A 19234-nucleotide genomic window follows, 5' to 3' on the forward strand; every position below is an offset into this window, starting at 1 on the left:
CCCATTCACGAGGACTAGAGACCATGGGCAGAGCATACTGATCGCGATTTTGACAGCTCTGGAATATCACGAGAGGAGGTTCTGGGGAAGTTTGATGATGTCAAGGCGAAGATAAAGGATGTTAAGAAGAGGTTGCCAGGATGCCGGAAGGCGACAGGTGCTGAGATATGGTTGGTGCCGACTTTCAAGACTATTGATCAGTGGAAGCCTGTTGCCAGAAGGCGAGTGGAAGGTGTTAGTTGGCAATGGCGGACTTGATGCATCGGAAGCATTCATTATCTGACCCGTGGCATGGCCTGTTTACGACGGATCTCAAGGACTTATAGATTGCTCGACCGCAACTGATAAGTGCACATGATTATTGCCACACCGATGTCAAGCTTCCGCTGCTCTTGAAATAGATACAGATTGTGACGCCGACGGTATCCTTGCCACAACGTACACCGCCACTACTTCCCAGAACAACAAGCCTGATTTGTCAAGATGTCTTCAGCCGAAGCATATCCACTATCTCTGCGCTCAGCGATCACATCCTTGATCCCGTCGCCGCCACTCACAAACCAAGCAGCGGCCTTAACAATCTGCATCACCGTCTCGACGTCTTGCTCGCTGTGAGGAGCATAGATCATCACGAACCCTCCCGGCACAAACCGCTCGAACCATCCACCTCGAGCCAGAGGATGTCGTTCGCCCCATCCAGCTTCCAGAACGGCCTTGGCGTCTGCCGGGTGCAAAGTCATATGCATCGACCCGTCGGACGGATGAGCATGGCAGATCTCTCCATTGCAGGTGCGCTTAGCGGGCGAGGTGGAGAACAGCCCGGTGCCGTTCTTCTCGAAGCAGGAAGTGCCTAGACGGAGACGATCGCTCGATCTGCCCATCGTCTCGATCGAGTTGGCGAGTCTGCCATAGCAATCTTTGTCGGCTTTTTGCGTCACTTGTCGGTGTGGCGCGATGCCTCTCGCACACGGTCTGGGAAGTGATCGTTTCGCCAGGTCAATCAGATAGCCCGACTGGCCCTCAAATCGCCTTGGAGTCGGTGCTGCTAGGTACGGATCGTTGAGCGCGAAGAAGCTGAGCACTTTCACCCGGATGTAGCCAGGAAACGTCGTAGGTGTGCCTCCTGGTCCCAGTGCCACGAAAGCTAGGTAGTCGAAGTGTAGATACAGCAGCAGGGGCAAGAGAATGGCCAAGGAGCTGAATGAGCTTGCTAGGTTGATGATCTGGCTTAGCGAGAGGTCGTTTGTAGTATTCGACGACGTCCATTGCACTTTGACGTTCTCCATGGCGTATAGATGGGAAATCTCATAGGTCTGGAATCGGAGATAGAGGTTTTGCAGGTCTTGTTATGCTGGCTGGGGTCGAGATCGCAGGTGGTAAAGTGCTTGTAGGTGATCGGTAGTAGGGTATATCTTGCCAAGTGACTTGAAGTGACTCAATGTAAGAGCAAGCTGTTGGAGAAGTCAAGTCGACAGTGACTGCGACTGCTGTTTGTTAGGACTTTCCAGCAGTGTGCTGGCAAGTGCGACCTCACCCAAGGACATAATTTCCGATATACGGAGCAGAGAAACCTCACGTACGCACATATGACCTCACATTTTCACTTGAACGCTCCACCATAGTCACGATGATCTTCAAGATCTGGTTTCGACGGCGATGCTGCCCACGTTAGAGCGCCGTATTGGACACCGTGAAGGTCAGGCACATGCTTCTGCCGCCCGAAGCGAAAGCTATTGGTTATACGCGAGCTGCTTACGTGGCACCGCGCCTGATTAGAGGAACTAAAGAACGACAACGGGAACGAAGATTACCAAAAAAGACGATGCAGAGTAGCTCACCGTCTTGCAATGCATGCGGACTACAACTTCGTACTCTTGACCAATCCCTTCTTGATACCCGTCAGTTCACCACCATAGCCTCCGCGTCCCTCACCACCTTTATACGTCGCCTTCATACTCGCCAACTTCTTCTTCTTCTCATCGTACTTCTTTCGCTTCTTCACCCTCGGGTTCCTAACATCCTTCTTTCGATGCGGCGTCAAGCCCTTGTTCTTCTCGATCAGATACGAAATCTTACGCTTCCCGTCAGCACCCACAACTTCTTCTTCGACCACACGTCCGCCTTCCAACGCGGCTTGCTTCTGAGCTTCGGTGAAAGCGGCTTTGTCCGACTTTTTCTTCGCTGTGCGTGCTGCAACCATGTCATAGTAATCGTCGTCCTCAACCGCGCCGCGAATGTCCTTCGCTTGCTTCCGATCTTCTTCGTCGCTTTCACCACCAAGGTCAGCGTCAGGACCGCCACCGCCGAGCTTCTTGCCGCGCTTCTCAGCCTCTGCATTGAGACGCGCTTGTCGATCACGGAGTCTTTCGCGATGCGGCACGTCCTCGTCGCCACCCGCGTTACGCCCACCTGCGCCACGCTTGTTGGTCTTCTGTGCGATCTGGGAGGTATAGAAGCGCAAGCTCTTCTTGCGGAGGGCTTTGTCGGCCGCCTCACGTTCCGTCAACGGTACTTCTTCACCAATGTCAGACGCATCATCGTTCTGCACAGCAGTCCTTACGGCTTCCGACTTCGTCCGCTTGGCGTTCGGTGTTGATAGTGATGCCAAATCAGCAAGGTCCGCCTCCACTTGAGCCAGTCGCTCCGCTTTACGGGCGTCAGCGGCTTGCTGTAAGGCATCTGCAGCTCGCTGTTTGCGGCTTTTGGTCGCGACGGTCTTGGGTTGACGCGCTAGCTCGGAGGGAAGATTGTGACCGTTAATCAAATGGTGCTCGTCCTCTTCGCAATCGGATAGCACGATATCACTTGGCAGACTTTGCACCCTTTGCCACAAGTCCCTGCATTGCACGAGACTCTCCATGACCGGATGGTCTCGAAGCCTAGTTGCAGATATTGCAGTCACGTCTGCGTGAGCCCGGAATGCGGTAGATGTAAGAAGGGAAAAGTATACTGTCAAGGCGCCTAGGTATGCCGAGGCGGCGCGAAGTTTTGTCACAGCATTCGAAGGAGAAGCAGTCCCCGAGCTCTGTTTCGCGTCGATGCTGAGTTGAACGTGTTCCTCCTGTAGTTGCAGTAAGTCCTTGCTAAGAGGTTCAAACTCTGGGTAGCGAGACTTGAGTAGCTTGAGGCGTTCTGCCACAGACATGTCCTCCTTGATCACCAACTGCGGTATCACTTCCGTCACGGTGTTGTCGTCAGCTGCTTGGGATTTTGCTGTCGACTCCTGCCAGTCTGCTTCATCGAAGCCATAGTCTGCAGCCTCCATAGCCTGCAGCTGCTTCTTCTGTAAGCGCAGTGCCTCTGCCTCTTCCTCCAAGGCCTGCTCTTCCGTCTCAATATTGTCCGCACCATACAAATCGGCCTTGGATGTGCCCCAGCCGATCTCGTCCTCGTTGTCGTCCAGTCTTCCATCTTGATCATCAGATTCTGATTCAGCTGCGCCTTGTATTCCTGGGTCATCGACTTCTTCGTCCACACCGTCCTCGGACTCAGAATAGTCCAGAACCTCCTCATCTGATGGCTGCAGGAATTCCTCCTGTTCTAAGACCTTCCGTCGCCGTTTCGCTTCCGGTGCCTCGCCCAACAGCACTTCATCCCGTTGAAGATGGAAGTCGTCGTCGCTCCCTGCCACATCCTCAAAATCCCGGATCCGCTTCCTGGAAGAGCCCACATCCATGTTCGGGCCCGACGCTTCCTGTGCGACTTTCTTACTGCCTTTGCGCTTCGCCATAATGCGATTGTGGTAATAGTGTACGACTATTGTAGAGAAATCATCTGCATCGAGGTTTTTACTCCATGCCGAACACTAGCGTCTACGCCGTCTATCGATTATGCACAATGTGGTCCGACGGCTACTGCCCGGAGCTAGAGCAAAGCAAATCGCAAGCCATTAGATGTTTTCATCCTTCGAACTTCGGAGACTTCCATCTGCAATAGTCCAAAAGTGATCATACTGATTGACAATGCTCGTGCACAAGAAGTGAAGACTGATGCGGCACAGCTTATGACAGGCCAGGCGCCGAGAGTCTCGGTAGAGTCATGGGATTTCGATCTCAATAACGATACTGTGGCATGGAGCATTTGGCTGTACACTCTCTTGACGACAACGCTACGGATGTCACGCTGAAGACCATACATCGGCATACTTCGGTGTCCAACCCTCCAGATGGCGATGGCATTGACTGCAGTTTCTACGATCATTCAGATGGCGCGTGGAACGACATTGCTGGCAAGAAATTATGTGCGCAATTCTCGACTTGAGTGGGAATGAGCAAATATCGTTGCTGCAGCCGCCTTCATTAGTCGTGGGCCGTCCAACAAGCCCATGCATGAGCAGTAGGTACATGATTTTCTAGTCGAGTCATTCTTGATCTGTTCTCGACCCGACTTCCATCGTCTCACCGTGCTCGCACGAGTTGTTTTGAGCTCGTCCACGGATCAGGTCAAAACTCCTCTCACCATGTCCTCGCAGGAGCACAAGCATCAACAAACGACCATCTCAACAACGTCAATCGAAGCACCACCAGACCGGACTCTTACAGCCAAGCATCTCCGCCGCTATAAAACCGGCTACTTCCTCTCAACACTCAGTCTTGGACCCGCCTTCGCAGGATTCGGCACCTATGTGACATTCCAACTCCAAACCATCGCATATGTTATCGGTCATGAGCTGGGAGCTGCTAGAGGGACTGGTTGCCCGCCCACTGCTCCAGCCTGCCTTGTGACGTTCGGCAGCCAAGAAGTCAACCTCACATCTTACTTACTCTACCTCAATGCTCTCTGCTTTGCCATAAGTGGCGCACTGGTCTTGGTCGTTTCGGGGATCGGAGACAGGTTCAGCTTCCAGCGCGAGCAGTATGTCCTTATGCTGGTCATCTACGGCGCCTTGTGTCTGCCTGTTGCTGGTCTAAAGGCGATGACGGAGAAGACGTTCACCACGTTTGCTGTGCTGTACGTCCTCTCCAATGTCGTCGGCTTTGTCGCATCGGCTTGGTCGAACATCTTCGTACCTTATGCGATGCAGGAGACTCCTTCTGTCAACGCAAGCGAAGGCGGAGAAGCGACGTCTGAAATACCGCCAGGACCACCGAATGCAGGACAGCTGGACGATCACCACCATACACTGGGGAAGCACAGTCGACGCCAAAAAGAGCAAAGCGGCCTTTCCATGAGCGCCTGGGGCTGGAACGGTCTAAATGTCGGCCAGCTGACCATATATGTCATTGTCTTTGGCCTGACCTATGTCAACTCGCTCTACGTCGGCCTGTACACCACGACGACCGCCGGCGCTCTTTGCATAGTTCTGGTATTAGCATCATGGCAATTATTGCCGTCGCCGGTTCGGCAGCATGATAATGCTCCAACGACCATGGCTGGCTGGCTGGGCCTCCCCTTCCAAGCTTTGCGGACGCTGTATCAGGGGCTCCTTGTATATCGCGAGGCATTCAAGTACCTCATCGCTTTCACAATTTACAACGACACCCTTTTTGCCTTTACGACGGTGAGTGGACAGCTCTTCAACCTCAGTATCCGGCCTAGTCTGCGTGAGTTCACGGCTTATACTCTGGGTGGCCCGGTAGTAGGGATGGTGTGTGCGACACTGCTGCTCTTTGGGTACTCGCCTCTCCTCAAATATGGCAAGGTGACACTACGACATTGGACGATCATCAGCTATGCAGTTTTCACTTTCGCTACCGTCTGGTCTTGCATCGGCGTCTCTTCAGCAGCCAAGATCGGGCTGAAGCATCGATGGGAATTCTACTTCATACAAGTGCTTGTCCAGATCTCCTTCAGCGTCTCGAACGTTGCTTTTCGAGTGCTGTTGCCGCAGATGTTTCCAAGGGGTAACGAAGTGCAGTACTTTGGCTTCCAGCAAGCGATTTCGCTGGCTACGGTGTGGATCCCGCAGGTCGTTAATGCTCCGGTTGTTGATGCGACTAACAATCTGCGAGTTCCGGCTATTGTGAGTGCCGTTTTTGGCCTGATAGCAGTGGGCCTCGCCGTCTGGACGGATGAGGAGGCGGGGATGAAACAGGTGAAGGCGAATGGGCAGGCATCGGCGATGGGTTAGAGTTGCGTCGTCCTGGATCCTGTGGTCAGCCAAAGCTCGCCGTCTGTTCTCGATAGGGTTTCGCAAACGTCCTGAGCGTGCGTAAAAGTTCGATGTCAATGCATCGAGCTTGGGTACATCACTATTGTATGTAGCATGTTGTGCAAGACGCATGCATACTATCGCCAGACAGGCGAGCAAAGGTTGTGTGAGTTCGAGGGACGACGCCGGCGTCTGGCCGTGCTCAATGTGACCTTCTCAGATAGGCTCCGGTGCATGGAGTGGTTTCTGTTGATGTATCTCGATCGTAGGCATGACGCCGTCCAAAGGCCGACAGGTCCTCGTCAATATGCATACGGAGTGTATAGGCGAGCTTCGGGGATCCCTCCATCGACGAGGTAATATGTTTATCCTGTGCAGACACAATGATATAGCCCATGTACCTCTATACTTTTCATTGTCGAGTCAGTTCGTCAAATGTGACCAGGATGTTATGCGAAGGAACGAAGCTTCTGGCCGTTTAGGGTAGGGCTAGTGGGCTATCTCGCCGACGCACGGTGTCTCGGACAAGTGCCGAATGTTCCCGGCAGCCACAAGCGCTTTGGCAGCACAAAACCAGGGGCGATGCTGGCGCGGCCATGGCGCGGTCGTGGAGAGGGTTCTTGTGAGGCGTCGCACCCGGATCGCCCATCTTGAGTTTGTGCCCTCTTCTCATGGGGCTTGGGAGCATATCCCTGTCCTACACAGACGACAGCAGTGAATAACCCTCCAGCCCACGTATATGCTTGAGCACGTGAGGCCTGATCTTGCCCGTCAAACAAATCCGAGAAAGATGCAAGACATTCGCCAATAGAGTTCGCAACGGACCCAGAGTGTCTCTGGATCGAGGCTTTGGGCCGGCAGTGTGTGCGATATGGACGTTGAGGCGTCCGGTATACCGACAACCTTCAATACTCAAACCACACAATGGCTGGCGAGCTCGTCAACGACGGGATCACCCGAGCAGCAGACGCAGTCAGCACGGCGCAACAACAATACTCGTCAGGACGAGCAGCAGCAGGCGGAGCGACGAGAACAGCGGGCGCGTAAGAAGAGATCAGCCAACCAGGTGCGATCACGGCCTGCTGACCCTGCCGTCATCTCCTCCATTCTCGACTCCTTCTCCGTCCTGGGTACACCCCCGCGCGTCCACTCCAGCGAATACCAGCCCGACACCGGCAGCCTCAGCAGCAGCAAGCGCTCCCGACCACGATCCTCAGGCAGTACCAGCGTGCCGCCGAGCATTGCGCGCACGCCGGCCTCATCAGGGTTTGGCATGGAGTATGGCGCATCTCCAATGGCCGACTACTTCGCGCCAGCCGATGCCGCTCCACCACCCTCCATCCGTACATCTCGAGCACCGTCAGGCCTGTCGCACTACGCCGCGCCGTCTCCGCGACAATCGTTCACCGATCTCCACGCCAGTGCATTGCGACCCGCCAATGGCCTCAGCTCACGTACTGGCTCGTATACAAGCCTCCGCGAACGAGACCCATCTAGTAGGAACAAGCACAGTGCTGAGAGCTGGATCAAGACTCCAGAGCCACGGAGGAAGAGTCTGAGGCGGATCAACTCACAAGAGTCACTACGCCAGTCTGCTGGTGAGGTGTTCGATGTGCCCATACCCACAGGTGGTGCGAACTTGAGCATCTTAGCGCGGGCCGACCAGGTCTTCACTTTCAAGACTCCGCCGCGCACGAATGAGAAGAGCCGGCTGTACTTGGTAGATACGGGAGGGAGTGAGGAGAATGCCATTGATGACGCACTCATGAGTGAGGCAAGCCCCATGGCATCGAGTGACGGCACACTGTATACAGAGGATGGGTCGCCTCGGAAGCAGCGAACACCACCACTGAAGAATCCGATCACGGACTCGATCCCCATGCGAACATCCTCTTTGCGCATTTCAAGCAACTCTCGTGCTTCGAGCAAGAAACGAGACAAGGTCATGAAGCGCATGACCGCACCAGCGCCGGACACCGAAGAAGAAACTGCATCTAAGAGCCCAATACCAGAATCTAGTTGGGCGGATCTTGGTGAAGACGACGAGACTGTGAAACGGATTCGTCAGCTTCGGGAGAGGCGAAAGACATTCATAGCGGAATCCAGCTCCCCATCGATATTCGAGGATCCGCCACCACTTCCTGTGCTGTTACCTAGCATACCCAAACAAGACTTTGACATTGCGCATGATATTCTGCCATTCCGCGTCGAACAGAGAACAGTGGCAGCGATTAGCAGACCCTCTGCAGCGCGGGCCATCACAGAACCACCAACTAAGGCGCATAAAATCCTCGGCATCACTACTGATCTACCTAGGCCGACTTCGAGTGGCACCGGGACTCAAAGTATGACGCCGGTGGCAAACAGACGTACCCAGGCAGTCATAGATGACTTGCCCACGCAAGTCAGGAACGGCACAAAGGGACCAGAAAGTGTCAGTCTCCCGACACCGCCACTATCGCTCGACTATTCATACGCACAAGCTGTTGATGCTCTGTCCGGAGCGCATCGCGAGATGGACCAGCCCAGGCATAAGCGACACGGGTCCACGCGTGCCACCCCGCAATACACAACCATCTCGTCTCCGATATCAGAAACTGATTCGCAAGACTCGCCACTACGCATTCGCACGAAGAGCGCACGAAAACGGACCGATCCTGCCGCGCGCTGGACACATCATCCCGATCTTCCAACTGATCTATCAGAGAGAAGGAAGAGTAGGCGGAAATCAATGAGCGATGCGCGCCGCTTGCATCATGGCGACGAGAGCATGCCGAACCTGGAGCGACAAGATAGTATTGAGCTAGCGGTACAGGATTTTCTCGAGGCGGCTCGGTTGAGTCGCATGGTCAGACATCCACGCAGTGGACGAATCATCAAGTTCTCCGAAGTTGGCGATCCGAAGGGCGCTGCTGTCTTCATCTGTGTGGGCATGGGTTTGACTAGATATGTGACGGCGTTTTATGATGAGCTGGCCACCACACTGCGACTGCGCCTCATCACGATCGATAGGCCTGGGGTTGGTGGCAGCGAGCCATATCCTTTGAACGACAGGAGTGGGCCGCTCAGCTGGCCCGACGATGTAGTCGCCATCTGTCAACATCTAGGAATCACGAACTTCAGCCTTTTGGCACATTCTGCAGGAGCGATATATGCACTCGCGACAGCTTTGATATTACCACATTTAATTAATGGAAAGGTACATCTTCTGGCACCTTGGATCCCACCAAGTCAACTGGAAGCCACACCTCATGCTACGACCGAAGCACCACCAGCTGGTGCACTACCACGAAGTCAGCGATTACTTCGTGTTCTGCCGACTTCGTTCCTCAAAGCTGCGAACTCCTCCTTCATGACCGCGACTTCTGCGTCCCTAAAACCTGCCAGCAAGCGACAATTGCAGGCCGCGCGAGATCGTGCCCGAGAACAGTCTCTATCACCTACGAGGATGACTGAACGCCCAGGGACTGCCAATCGACCGGACTATCATCGCCGCGAATCTTTGATGCTGATGGATCAGTTCATGCCTACCATAAACCCACTCGAGAACTTCCCCATCCCCATTGCCGAAGAAGCCGGCGCCCTTGATCTGGGTGAAGGACGTCGAGGCTCACTTTTCCTTGGCGCCACCGCCACGCCTACCGATCCCTCCTTTGAGTTCGCTCAAGCTGGTCTCAATGCCGCCGAGCACGCTGAACGCGAAAGGCAGGTAGAATATACCTCCCGTCTCACCCTCCGCACTTGGGAACGAGCTACCCGCGACAGCAACCCGGCCACCGACCTCCTCGTCTGTCTCGAACGCAACCGTGAGATAGGTTTCAAATACACTGACGTCTCGCGCCAAGTCGTCATCACGCACGGCTCGGAAGACAAACGTGTACCCCTAGCCAACGTGAAATGGCTGAGTGGGCAGATGAATGCCCGTGCAGTGTCAGGAGGTTGGAACAGTTTTGGTTCGACCGAGCAAATACCGCAGAGTCGGGAGGGCTGGTATGATGCGCGGTTGAGTCGGGGCGGGTGCGAGTTGAGGGTTTTGGAAGGGGAAGAACATGGACTCATGGCTAGTGCGCCGATTATGAGCGATGTGCTGACCGAGATTGCTGGGTACTGGGCTGGAGAGAAGAAGGGGATGATGATATAGTCAAAGTACGTCCTAGTGAAGTCGTGGTCTGTTGGGTATGTATGTAGGAGCAGCTAGTGTCAATATTCGAAGATACCCATTTGACATATAACGTATGTTTTGTCGCACATTCCATATTCGGATCTTGGTTGCCAAGTACGAGTAAGTAAAGACAAGACCAGGGACGAGCGATTCCCTGCCCTGTGTATTGTTTAAGCTCCACGCCGAGAGTCCTGTGTGATTCTTGTGCACGACCGCAGGTAATCACATCCACTGTCTTCGCTGGTGGGCTTGCGAGCACGCCATAGCAAGCCGAACCCAGCAGAACGTCTGACGAGGCATTCTAGGCTTCGAAAAGCTGTGGTTTGCCTGACGGTTGAATGGGTGCTTGGCTACGGGTCTCGGGAGCGCAGCGTGTGCGCCATGCAAAGCAAGAAGGCTCGAAGGATTCATCAGCGATAGGGTCACTGACGGGCTGCTTGAGCGGCTCTCTGTGACCTTGATTACCACGATAGTAGACAGCTCTGATCCTGTGCAAAGTCCTGCATGCCGCACGCGACGGTGAGCACGCAAACCATGATGATAATCACAATGCTCCAAGATTCGCAAACTAACAACGCCACGCTTGTGTGGGTGTGAGTTTGGACAGAGTGGGGTATCCAGCCGCAAGTCTATTCGATATTCATGCAACACGATACGTCAACGGCGCCCGAGGTGACGGTCAACGGCAGGGCTCAGCACAAGATCCTGGACAGACACTCGCGCTATCCCGCAAGCTCACCACCCGTCTGCCTTCTGACTTGCTTGCGGCGAGGACAACAGTTCCACCCCAACGCACAACCTTTTTCGCTTGCGCTGCAATCCTTCCCGCGCCCTGCGAAAGTCTCTGATCTGCACCGCGCAAGTCGTCTACGTAGTTCACGTGTGCGGGATCACTCTAGAACCGGGGCCAGTACTTCAACCCGCTCTGTCTTTCTCTTCCCTCTCTGTTTTAAACACCAGGAAGGCTGTCCGTACTGCGCACAGCTACAGCACACTTCCCGAACCTCGGACGACTCTCTTATACAGCGGCTACATGCTCCAGAAGGTCACCGGACTCGATCCTTTCTTTCACCACCAGGGCGTATTTATACGCTCTATCCGCTCGATAAAATGGCGTTAGGCTTTAGCAACAGCGAGAAAGTTGACAACGAGTCTCCCTCGCCTATTGCCGACCAGACCAACTTCGGCAAAGAGGGCTACTACGATGGCTTTGCACCTGGTCAGGACAACGCCGAGAAGGGCGGCATGCCAGGCAAGCACCGCAAGATGAGCCGGATAGATAAACCTGTCACCAAGTCCATCTCTGCTCAGGGCTATGGCGATACATTGACTGGCGACGATGAGACCGACCCGAGTATTTCGGTTGGCAAACAGATGGAATTGGAGGCCGGCAACTCGATCAAGTACAGGACTTGCAGTTGGTATAAGGTGTGATATCTCGCCCTCCCATTTCCACGCATGCCTTGCGCCTGATAGCCCAGAGCACCTTCCTTACACTTTCACTCGCCACCGAGAAACGATTATGGCGGAAAATGGGATTCCGTCGCACGAATACCTGCATAATTTCTCCTTGCTTTCTCCCAAGAACCATGCGTGAGAAAGGAGCTGGATCTAATCATTGCAATAGACTGCAGCTCTGCTGTTCTCCGAGTACATCTGTTTGGCTATCATGTCATTCCCGTACTCCTACTCCGTGCTGGGTCTCGTACCAGGCTTGATCTTGACTGTCGTCATCGCAGCCTTGGTTCTCTACACCTCGCTAATCGTTTGGTAAGTAATGCATTTTCGAGCCAACGACAAACTGAGATACTGATTTGTTACAGGGAATTCTGCATGCGCCACCCGGAAGTTAAGGATGTGTGTGACATAGGCCAGATGCTCTTCTGGAATCAACGTTGGGCTTGGTGGGCCACCGCCGTCATGTTCATCCTGAACAACACCTTCATTCAAGGCTTCCACTGCTTGGTCGGCGCCAAGTACCTCAACACCATGACACAGCGAGCAGACGGAAACGTCGCTCTCTGTACCGTCGGCTTCAGCGCCATCATGGCAGTCGTCTCCTTCTTTTGCTCTTTGCCACGGACGTTCAGCACTCTGGCCAAGCTCGCGACCGTCAGCGCCTTCACCACTTTCCTGTCCGTGCTCCTCGCCACCATCTTTGCTGGTATTGAGGCTCATCCCGGTGGTGTACCGGGTTCGAAATGGCCATCTCTTGGGCCACCAACTGTCTACGCTGTTCCTGTCGCTGGCACCACATTCGTTGCAGGCATGAACGCCTTCATGAATATCAGCTATACTTTCATCGGTCAGATCACCATCCCATCCTTCATCGCCGAGATGAAGGAGCCCAAAGACTTCCCAAAGGCACTCTGGGCTGTCACGATTGCCGAGGTCATTCTCTTTTCTCTCGTCGGCTCCATCATCTACGCATACACCGGTACAAACTACAACACCGCGCCAGCCTTTGGCTCTCTCGGCAACGAACTCTACCTCAAGGTCAGCTTTAGCTTCATGATCCCAACCCTCATCTTTTTGGGTGTGCTCTACGCTTCGGTCTCCGCTCGCTTCGTGTTCTTCCGCCTCTACGCCGGTACTCGCCATCTTGGCAACAACACTCTGATCGGCTGGGCAGGCTGGGCCGCTATCCTCGCCTGCACCTGGGTACTCGCCTTCATCATTGCCGAAGTCATCCCCTTCTTCGCCGATCTGTTGTCGCTCATGAGCTCCCTCTTCGACAGCTTCTTCGGCTTCATCTTTTGGGGCGTTGCATACCTACGCATGAGACGTGCAGATTACGGTCCTGGTTTCTGGAAGACACGTGGTATCCGTGGTATGGCTGGCGCTGCCCTCAATGTGACCTGCATTCTCATTGGTCTGCTGTTCTTGACGGCTGGTACTTATGCCTCTGTGGAGAGTATTGTGCAGGGTTATGAGTCTGCTACTTTCGGCGGGCCGTTCTCGTGTGGCTATAACGGCTTGTGAATGCTATGAGATTCGAAATGGACGGCAGAAAGACGAAGAAGAATTGGATGGAGAGGTTTCACTGTACTGGAAAGGTACGCTAGCGCCTGTCGCTATATCTTGTAAAGAAGTTTTCTTTTTGGTACTCCTCGCTTGCTAGTCCCTTGTCCTTCGAGTTGTAACGAGGGTTTGATCGTCGTGCTCTGAATATGTCCATGGTAGTGAAATGCCCCACCTCATCATTGCTTGCCTGTGACGTAGGCACGATTCGTGGTCCTCGTCCTTCCAGGACATTTGTCCACGTCTTTGGCAAGACTCAACATTGCCTTCTGATCAGTATAGACAGTATGGCAGGCCTTGTCGACTTCACCCAGCCAACGCTGTACCGTAAATATCTCCTTCCCACAAGCATCTGTCCAGATACCCCTACTGACCACTACGCACAGTCTCAGCCGCTACAATCCTCTTCAACCCAACTTTCTGGAACTTCGTAGCGAGGACGGAGTATCACAACAAGACTCTGACGAAGCTCGCGGGCGGCAATGCTCTCTACGGCTGTTACGGCCTGGCTGTCACCATCTTCCTCCTAGGCCTCATCCGCGATGCCGTATACGAGCGAGCTCTCCGCCAGCAACCTAGTCATCCTGCAATGCTAGGTTTCGTCCCTCAAGCTCTAGCCGTGGGCTTAGTTGCGAGCGGGAACGTGCTGGTGTTGAGTAGTATGTGGGCTCTTGGTATCACGGGCACGTATCTGGGAGACTACTTTGGTATTCTCATGGATGAGATGGTCACGGGGTTCCCATTCAATGTCACCGATGCACCGATGTATTGGGGTAGTACGCTGAGCTTTCTGGGTACGGCGTTGTGGTATGGCAAACCGGCTGGTGTGCTGTTGACTGTGCTGGTTTACACGGCTTATAGGATCGCACTTACATTCGAGGATCCATTTACGGCGGAGATTTATGCGAAGAGGGAGAGGGAGAGGAGGGATGCGCCCAAGAAGAAGGCGTAGAGCATGTAGAGCATGTAGGGTGGGACATGTTGAGAGTGTGCAGGATGTGATAAGAGATACCCCATAAGCGCTGCTTATTCAACATGAGCGCTGGTGTTGATGGCTTGATATATGTACACAAAAGTGCGTGTGATGTGCTATAGCACACCAGAGTTTAGATGGCTGGATAGCGTCTATCGGAGCGGGCAGAGGAGGAGGTGTGAGGGTCTTGATCTTAGAGGTCGGGACACAATTGGACCTTGAGCCGGAACAGAAGTCTGTAATGCCCGATGCAACAACCAGAAGCAGCACATCAGCTACGAGCTCCTCTTGAGATTCGTGATCGTTATCATGATCTGTTCGTGGTCCATCATGCCCCGGATCTGATACTCTGTAGCGTGTCCCCGTACTGCAACACTGCCAAAGCTATTGCAGCAGCGGATTTGTCACTTAATGCACAGTCCCATGGTCTCGTTCAACTGCTCAATGGTCCGGTCAAAGTCATCGTACGCATGCTTCCGCAGCTCATACGTATCCAGTCGCCTGCTTCTCGTCAGCTTGACAACAATATACGCCATTCACTTTGTACTTCGCACATAGTCGACTGCCTCAGCTTCTCCCTCTCCCACCAGACATGTATGAGGTTCTTCTGCACCTTATGCTCTATACCCTTGCAACTCGCTGCATTCCTGAAGAACTCGATCGTTCGTCCAATACGCTCTGCATCGTATAGGTCAGGTTGCGACTCGCGAAAGGCCAGGCGCATACGGTCGCGGACTACGTAGCGTGCGGGCTTGGAGTACTGGCATGCTCGTAAAGCATGTTTGAAGAGCTGGCGGTAGGAGTGGATGATCTCTGCTGCCGTCGGTGCCATACAATCCAGTCGAGCGTGGGCCGTGATATTGCAGCCTCCATGCCATCCACACGAGATGAAACGTAGCGTGGTTAGTGGGTAGCTGACTCGTTGTAGAGATGCTCTGGGCGTTCCTCGATGGAGAGCCGATCACGTGCGCTTCTGTCTCCACCATCTATTTTACATCTAGAAGACGAGGAGTGCCGGCCTACCAATTCACAATAGTCATAAGATTTGAGACTGAGAAGTGGTGAGGTAGGAAGCAGTTCGAGGGTATTAGACAATACTAAACACAATCTATGAATGCAATCTATCGCTCAGCTTTCTCAACCCCACTGGCATCGATGTATGGATCACCAGTCCTTGTAGCGCTGGAATGGCCACTGGAGCCTGCCCTCTCCCTATCAATCTCCTTCTGCAGCTCCTTCGGATCAGGCACACCCATCTCCTCATCCAACTCCGCCTCATCCTCCTCACTAGAATTATACTGACTCCTCGGTCTCTCCTGCTGTCCCTCCTCGCCCTCCTTCTCATCTTCTACTTTCGGATCTGGCGTAGGTGCGAACTTACTCTTGACTCTTATCCTCGCGCCGTACTTGTAGAAGATGAATGGAATAGGGGCAAGTAAGCAAGCAACGCCTCCGATCAAAGATCCGCCTCCTCCGACCCCAAGAGCGTCGAACATGTAGTTGGTGAACAACGGAGCCGCAGCACCAAATGCAGATCGACAGACCGTGTTCGCGGCCAGTGCAGAAGCTGCATACATTAGATAAGAATCCGTCAAATAGTTTAGATAGGCGACGAAGATGAGCAGAATGCTGGTAGAGAGGAAGACACCGCCGAGCGTCGGCACGATCCAGTGTACGCTGTTGTAGTTTCCAGACCAGGCGAACCAGAACATGGTGATTGGGAACATAATGCCGCCGATCATAGCCACCGGCAGTCGTGCCTCGGGTTGCATCTTCTCGCCTGCCAGGACTCGCTTCCTGTATTTGGACGAGTCGTAAAAGACGTAGAGGCCTCCTAGTACGGCGCCAACTACTGTGCCAATTAGTGGGAGTTCGCCTACGCCTGCATTCCAGCCGCGGTGTTGTTGGAAGACGCTGTAATCGTATCAGCCAAAACTGTTATCATTGTAGTCTTTAGGAGTTGTGCACTTACATTGGATAGATCTCAAACAGCATGTACAAGAGCATGTACACCACTGAAAGATAGATGGCGACCAAGAAGGAGATCGTGTCAAAAAGGATGATCCAGGGTCTGGTAAGCGCAACTTTGAAGATGCCCATAAGTGTACGGTCTGTTGCCTCGACCGGCGCTCGTACACCTTCGTAGCCAGGTACTTTGGCTGCTCGTATGCGTTTCGCCTTGTTGAGGAGCACTTGGCTGGGTAGCGTCTCAGGGATGGTGAATAGAATCAGCATAGTTGCGAAGCCGAGCCATAATAGAACATCGAAGTTCCACCGCCAATTCTCCTTGAGTTCTAGGAAGCCCGAGATGACTGGTCCAAGAGCGGGTCCAATGAATGTCATCATTGAGAACAATGCCATGGCATTACCTCGCTCCACAGGTCCCCAGATATCGGCCAGTACTCCTGGTGCGTTTGACAAAGCTGCGCTGGCGAATGTGCCGGTCAAGAAGCGGCCGACCAGTAGTCCACCGAAGTTTGGCGTGAAGGCGCATAGGAAGTTGAAGGCAAAGTAGGCGATGAATGTGCCGTAGAAGATCCACCGTCGTCCATAGAACTCGCTCAGTGGTGCCCACATCAACGGCCCGAACACGTATCCAAGCAAGAAAAGTGTGATGACCAAAGCCGCTGCTTCTGTGCTAACATGTAGCTCTTCTGCTATACTCGGTATACATCCTGATGGTGATGAGGAGGCGAAAGTAGCGTTCACGACCAGCAGGACGGAGACTATCGTAATGTACCACCGTCTCGCCATCGACCAGTTCTTGGGATTCTCCACATCGTTCTCTCTGAAATCCAGTAGTCCCTGTTCGTTCAGATAGGGAGGTAACTGATCACTGATATTCTTGCTTCGGTACGGTTTGGCGACGGGTCGTGAGAGGATCCGCTCGAGTTTGTCCATGGTGAGGGTTCGGTGATGAAAGGTCACCAGATCCTGTTGGTATAGATCGCTATTCCTCCTCCTTAAGCACTGAAGACCAACAGCAATGGCCCAGGAGGTGGTACTTAAGCTTCAATAATACCAAGAGCAGGAGAGCATGGAGATAAGAAGGCGAAGGAAGAAGATTCAATAACCTATACTTACCAACCCGATTACAGCATCTGCCACTTAAACCCGAAAGCACGAAGACGCGCCTCCCCAAACGCAAACGAGCGTCCGGTTACTCGGCACAGAGAAATATGGATGCTATCACCGGCAGAGTGGACGGAAGATGATGCATCTCCCAGAAATGCTGTGCCTCCCCTAAGTCCGAATGTCCGGTTAAGAAGCTTATGTTCAAGCTCTGTGCGCGTCATAGGGGAGATCGTGGTGCTGGTGGCGCATTGTTCGATTTCTCATCTGCTTGAACATCACGCTGTCCACCCCGAGTTTGAGGTTGTTTGAAAGGTAACCATGGCTCTGCAGCCAATATTGTTCTGCTTCACCGCTGCCACGACGGCAGAGGTTTCGATTCGATGGTCCGGCAGCATTGTTTGTTGAGGAAGAAGTGGTTCACACGTGCCACAGTACCAGAACTAGTGCCGGCCACATCTCGCAGCCGAGCAGATGTGTTTTGCCTCTACACCTCGCGGGATGGGATGCTCTGGTTCTGTGTCATACTGCAATGTGTACAGTAATACCACGAACAGCCTATCTGTCCCTCTGATATTGCATTCTCCGAAGCGTCCCGGGCGACAGTGGCTGGCGCAACAAGATCTCCTATGAACAAGGACTCCATCAAGAAGAAAAATGATCAGAGGAAGCAGGAATGAAGCGACCGCGACACCTGCTGTGTAAAGCATGAGTGAGTAGTATTTGTACTCTCACCCGAATCTTCCACGCGGACAAGCGAACCAAAAATGTCATTGGCTGGAAGGGTACTCTCAAGAGGCTCGTACACAGCGGTCTACAACGATACAGCGAATATGCTAGGCGAGGAACCAACGACATCTGAGCCATCAATTGCCGCACGCTCCTACTGCAGATGTGATATGAAGAGAACTTCGAAGAAATTGCTTCGCGATACCCATTCTGACGGCCGACGGACTTCGCCTCGCCCATCCGGACCACACTGGTCCATCCCAACGCCTCCGTAGCACACTAGCGGACAAAGGCGGTGCAGGCGACGCCTCTAACCACTGGTTATGCGATCCGGCTGCCGTAAGTCCAGCGGAGGATGCTAGTGATGCGATGGAGGTGGACCTGTCGTATCTACAAGGTCAAGATCTGATTGCCACCCTGTTAGGAGACCACCACTGACTTAATGTAATCAGGCCATGACAGAATAAGACCGAAGCAGAAGGGTAAGTGGCGACACAGTACCTTGAACGTCGTAGCCATACTGATACGATGTACAGCGCAAACTCGCGCTGAGCGAGCCTTGGCCGTTCCTCGTGCGTTGGGCGAGAAGTGCACAATCCAACAGAAGTTGGAAGCGACCTCGGGGTCGCATTATGTTAGGAAGAAGAAGGAGAGGAAGGAGAAGGGGAAGAAGAAGACAGTGCCGAGGAAGCGTAAGGCAGCAGAAGAAGAGGAAGAGGAAGAGGAAGAGGAAGAGGATGAAGATGAAGATGAGGATGAGATGGATGTTGATGAGGAGAATTGTGAGATGATGGAAGAGGAGAAGGAGAACGTGCCTCCGGTCGAGCAGCGATCGAAACGTGCTCGGACCAGGGTATCGTATAAAGAGGAGGAATAGGCGTGCCACCCTTGAGAACGGGTTGGCCTCCACATCGGATGGAGCGGTGATTCGCGTACACCAGCGCCAAGTCCTATACTGCAGGTACGGTAGTTTCGAGACCCGGTCGCTCGAATCTCCTAGGGCGGGAGACGGTGTACGAACGTGTACCCACTACTTATGCCAACCACTAAGCCTGTGTCATCCAGGCGGAGAAACCCCCATCGTCGTGCTGGCCTTGGCTGGACGGCGGAGGGGGTTGATGATCCCGTGGGGACTCTCCACCACCATATCAGAGTCCGCAGGACGTCCAAGACGGCCACAACAGTA

At 53.6% G+C, this 19234-nt stretch overlaps 8 protein-coding genes across 8 annotated transcripts; 5 read left to right on the top strand and 3 right to left on the bottom strand.

Moving 5' to 3' along the window:
* Window positions 1–449: 449 nt before the first annotated feature.
* LTS14_002281 (uncharacterized protein) lies at window positions 450–1286 on the bottom strand (the record flags this gene model as incomplete). Its single annotated transcript, XM_064834987.1, has 1 exon — window positions 450–1286. The coding sequence occupies one exon, from the start codon at window positions 1284–1286 to the stop codon at window positions 450–452; it is 837 nt and encodes a 278-aa protein (XP_064697858.1).
* A 572-nt stretch (window positions 1287–1858) lies between these two features.
* SAS10 (something about silencing protein 10) lies at window positions 1859–3730 on the bottom strand (the record flags this gene model as incomplete). The annotated part of the gene is made up of 1 exon (XM_064834988.1): window positions 1859–3730. The coding sequence occupies one exon, from the start codon at window positions 3728–3730 to the stop codon at window positions 1859–1861; it is 1872 nt and encodes a 623-aa protein (XP_064697859.1).
* Window positions 3731–4459: 729 nt separating this feature from the next.
* LTS14_002283 (uncharacterized protein) lies at window positions 4460–6070 on the top strand (the record flags this gene model as incomplete). Its single annotated transcript, XM_064834989.1, has 1 exon — window positions 4460–6070. One exon carries the CDS (start codon window positions 4460–4462, stop codon window positions 6068–6070), a length of 1611 nt encoding a protein of 536 aa, XP_064697860.1.
* Window positions 6071–6962: 892 nt separating this feature from the next.
* On the top strand, window positions 6963–10232 carry LTS14_002284 (uncharacterized protein; the record flags this gene model as incomplete). Its single annotated transcript, XM_064834990.1, has 1 exon — window positions 6963–10232. The coding sequence occupies one exon, from the start codon at window positions 6963–6965 to the stop codon at window positions 10230–10232; it is 3270 nt and encodes a 1089-aa protein (XP_064697861.1).
* Window positions 10233–11363: 1131 nt separating this feature from the next.
* Window positions 11364–13235, top strand: LTS14_002285 (uncharacterized protein; the record flags this gene model as incomplete). Its single annotated transcript, XM_064834991.1, has 3 exons — window positions 11364–11681; window positions 11881–12023; window positions 12077–13235. 3 exons carry the CDS (start codon window positions 11364–11366, stop codon window positions 13233–13235), a joined length of 1620 nt encoding a protein of 539 aa, XP_064697862.1.
* Window positions 13236–13561: 326 nt separating this feature from the next.
* Window positions 13562–14226, top strand: OPI3 (Phosphatidyl-N-methylethanolamine N-methyltransferase; the record flags this gene model as incomplete). The annotated part of the gene is made up of 2 exons (XM_064834992.1): window positions 13562–13601; window positions 13661–14226. 2 exons carry the CDS (start codon window positions 13562–13564, stop codon window positions 14224–14226), a joined length of 606 nt encoding a protein of 201 aa, XP_064697863.1.
* A 1142-nt stretch (window positions 14227–15368) lies between these two features.
* On the bottom strand, window positions 15369–17148 carry LTS14_002287 (uncharacterized protein; the record flags this gene model as incomplete). Its single annotated transcript, XM_064834993.1, has 2 exons — window positions 15369–16161; window positions 16220–17148. 2 exons carry the CDS (start codon window positions 17146–17148, stop codon window positions 15369–15371), a joined length of 1722 nt encoding a protein of 573 aa, XP_064697864.1.
* A 1269-nt stretch (window positions 17149–18417) lies between these two features.
* Window positions 18418–18925, top strand: LTS14_002288 (uncharacterized protein; the record flags this gene model as incomplete). Its single annotated transcript, XM_064834994.1, has 3 exons — window positions 18418–18467; window positions 18511–18530; window positions 18585–18925. The coding sequence occupies 3 exons, from the start codon at window positions 18418–18420 to the stop codon at window positions 18923–18925; spliced, it is 411 nt and encodes a 136-aa protein (XP_064697865.1).
* Window positions 18926–19234: the final 309 nt, after the last annotated feature.

The sequence above is a fragment of the Recurvomyces mirabilis genome, assembly GCF_035927965.1.
Source record: "Recurvomyces mirabilis strain CCFEE 5264 chromosome Unknown scaffold_4, whole genome shotgun sequence".
Taxonomy (NCBI): Eukaryota; Fungi; Ascomycota; class Dothideomycetes; order Mycosphaerellales; family Teratosphaeriaceae; genus Recurvomyces; species Recurvomyces mirabilis.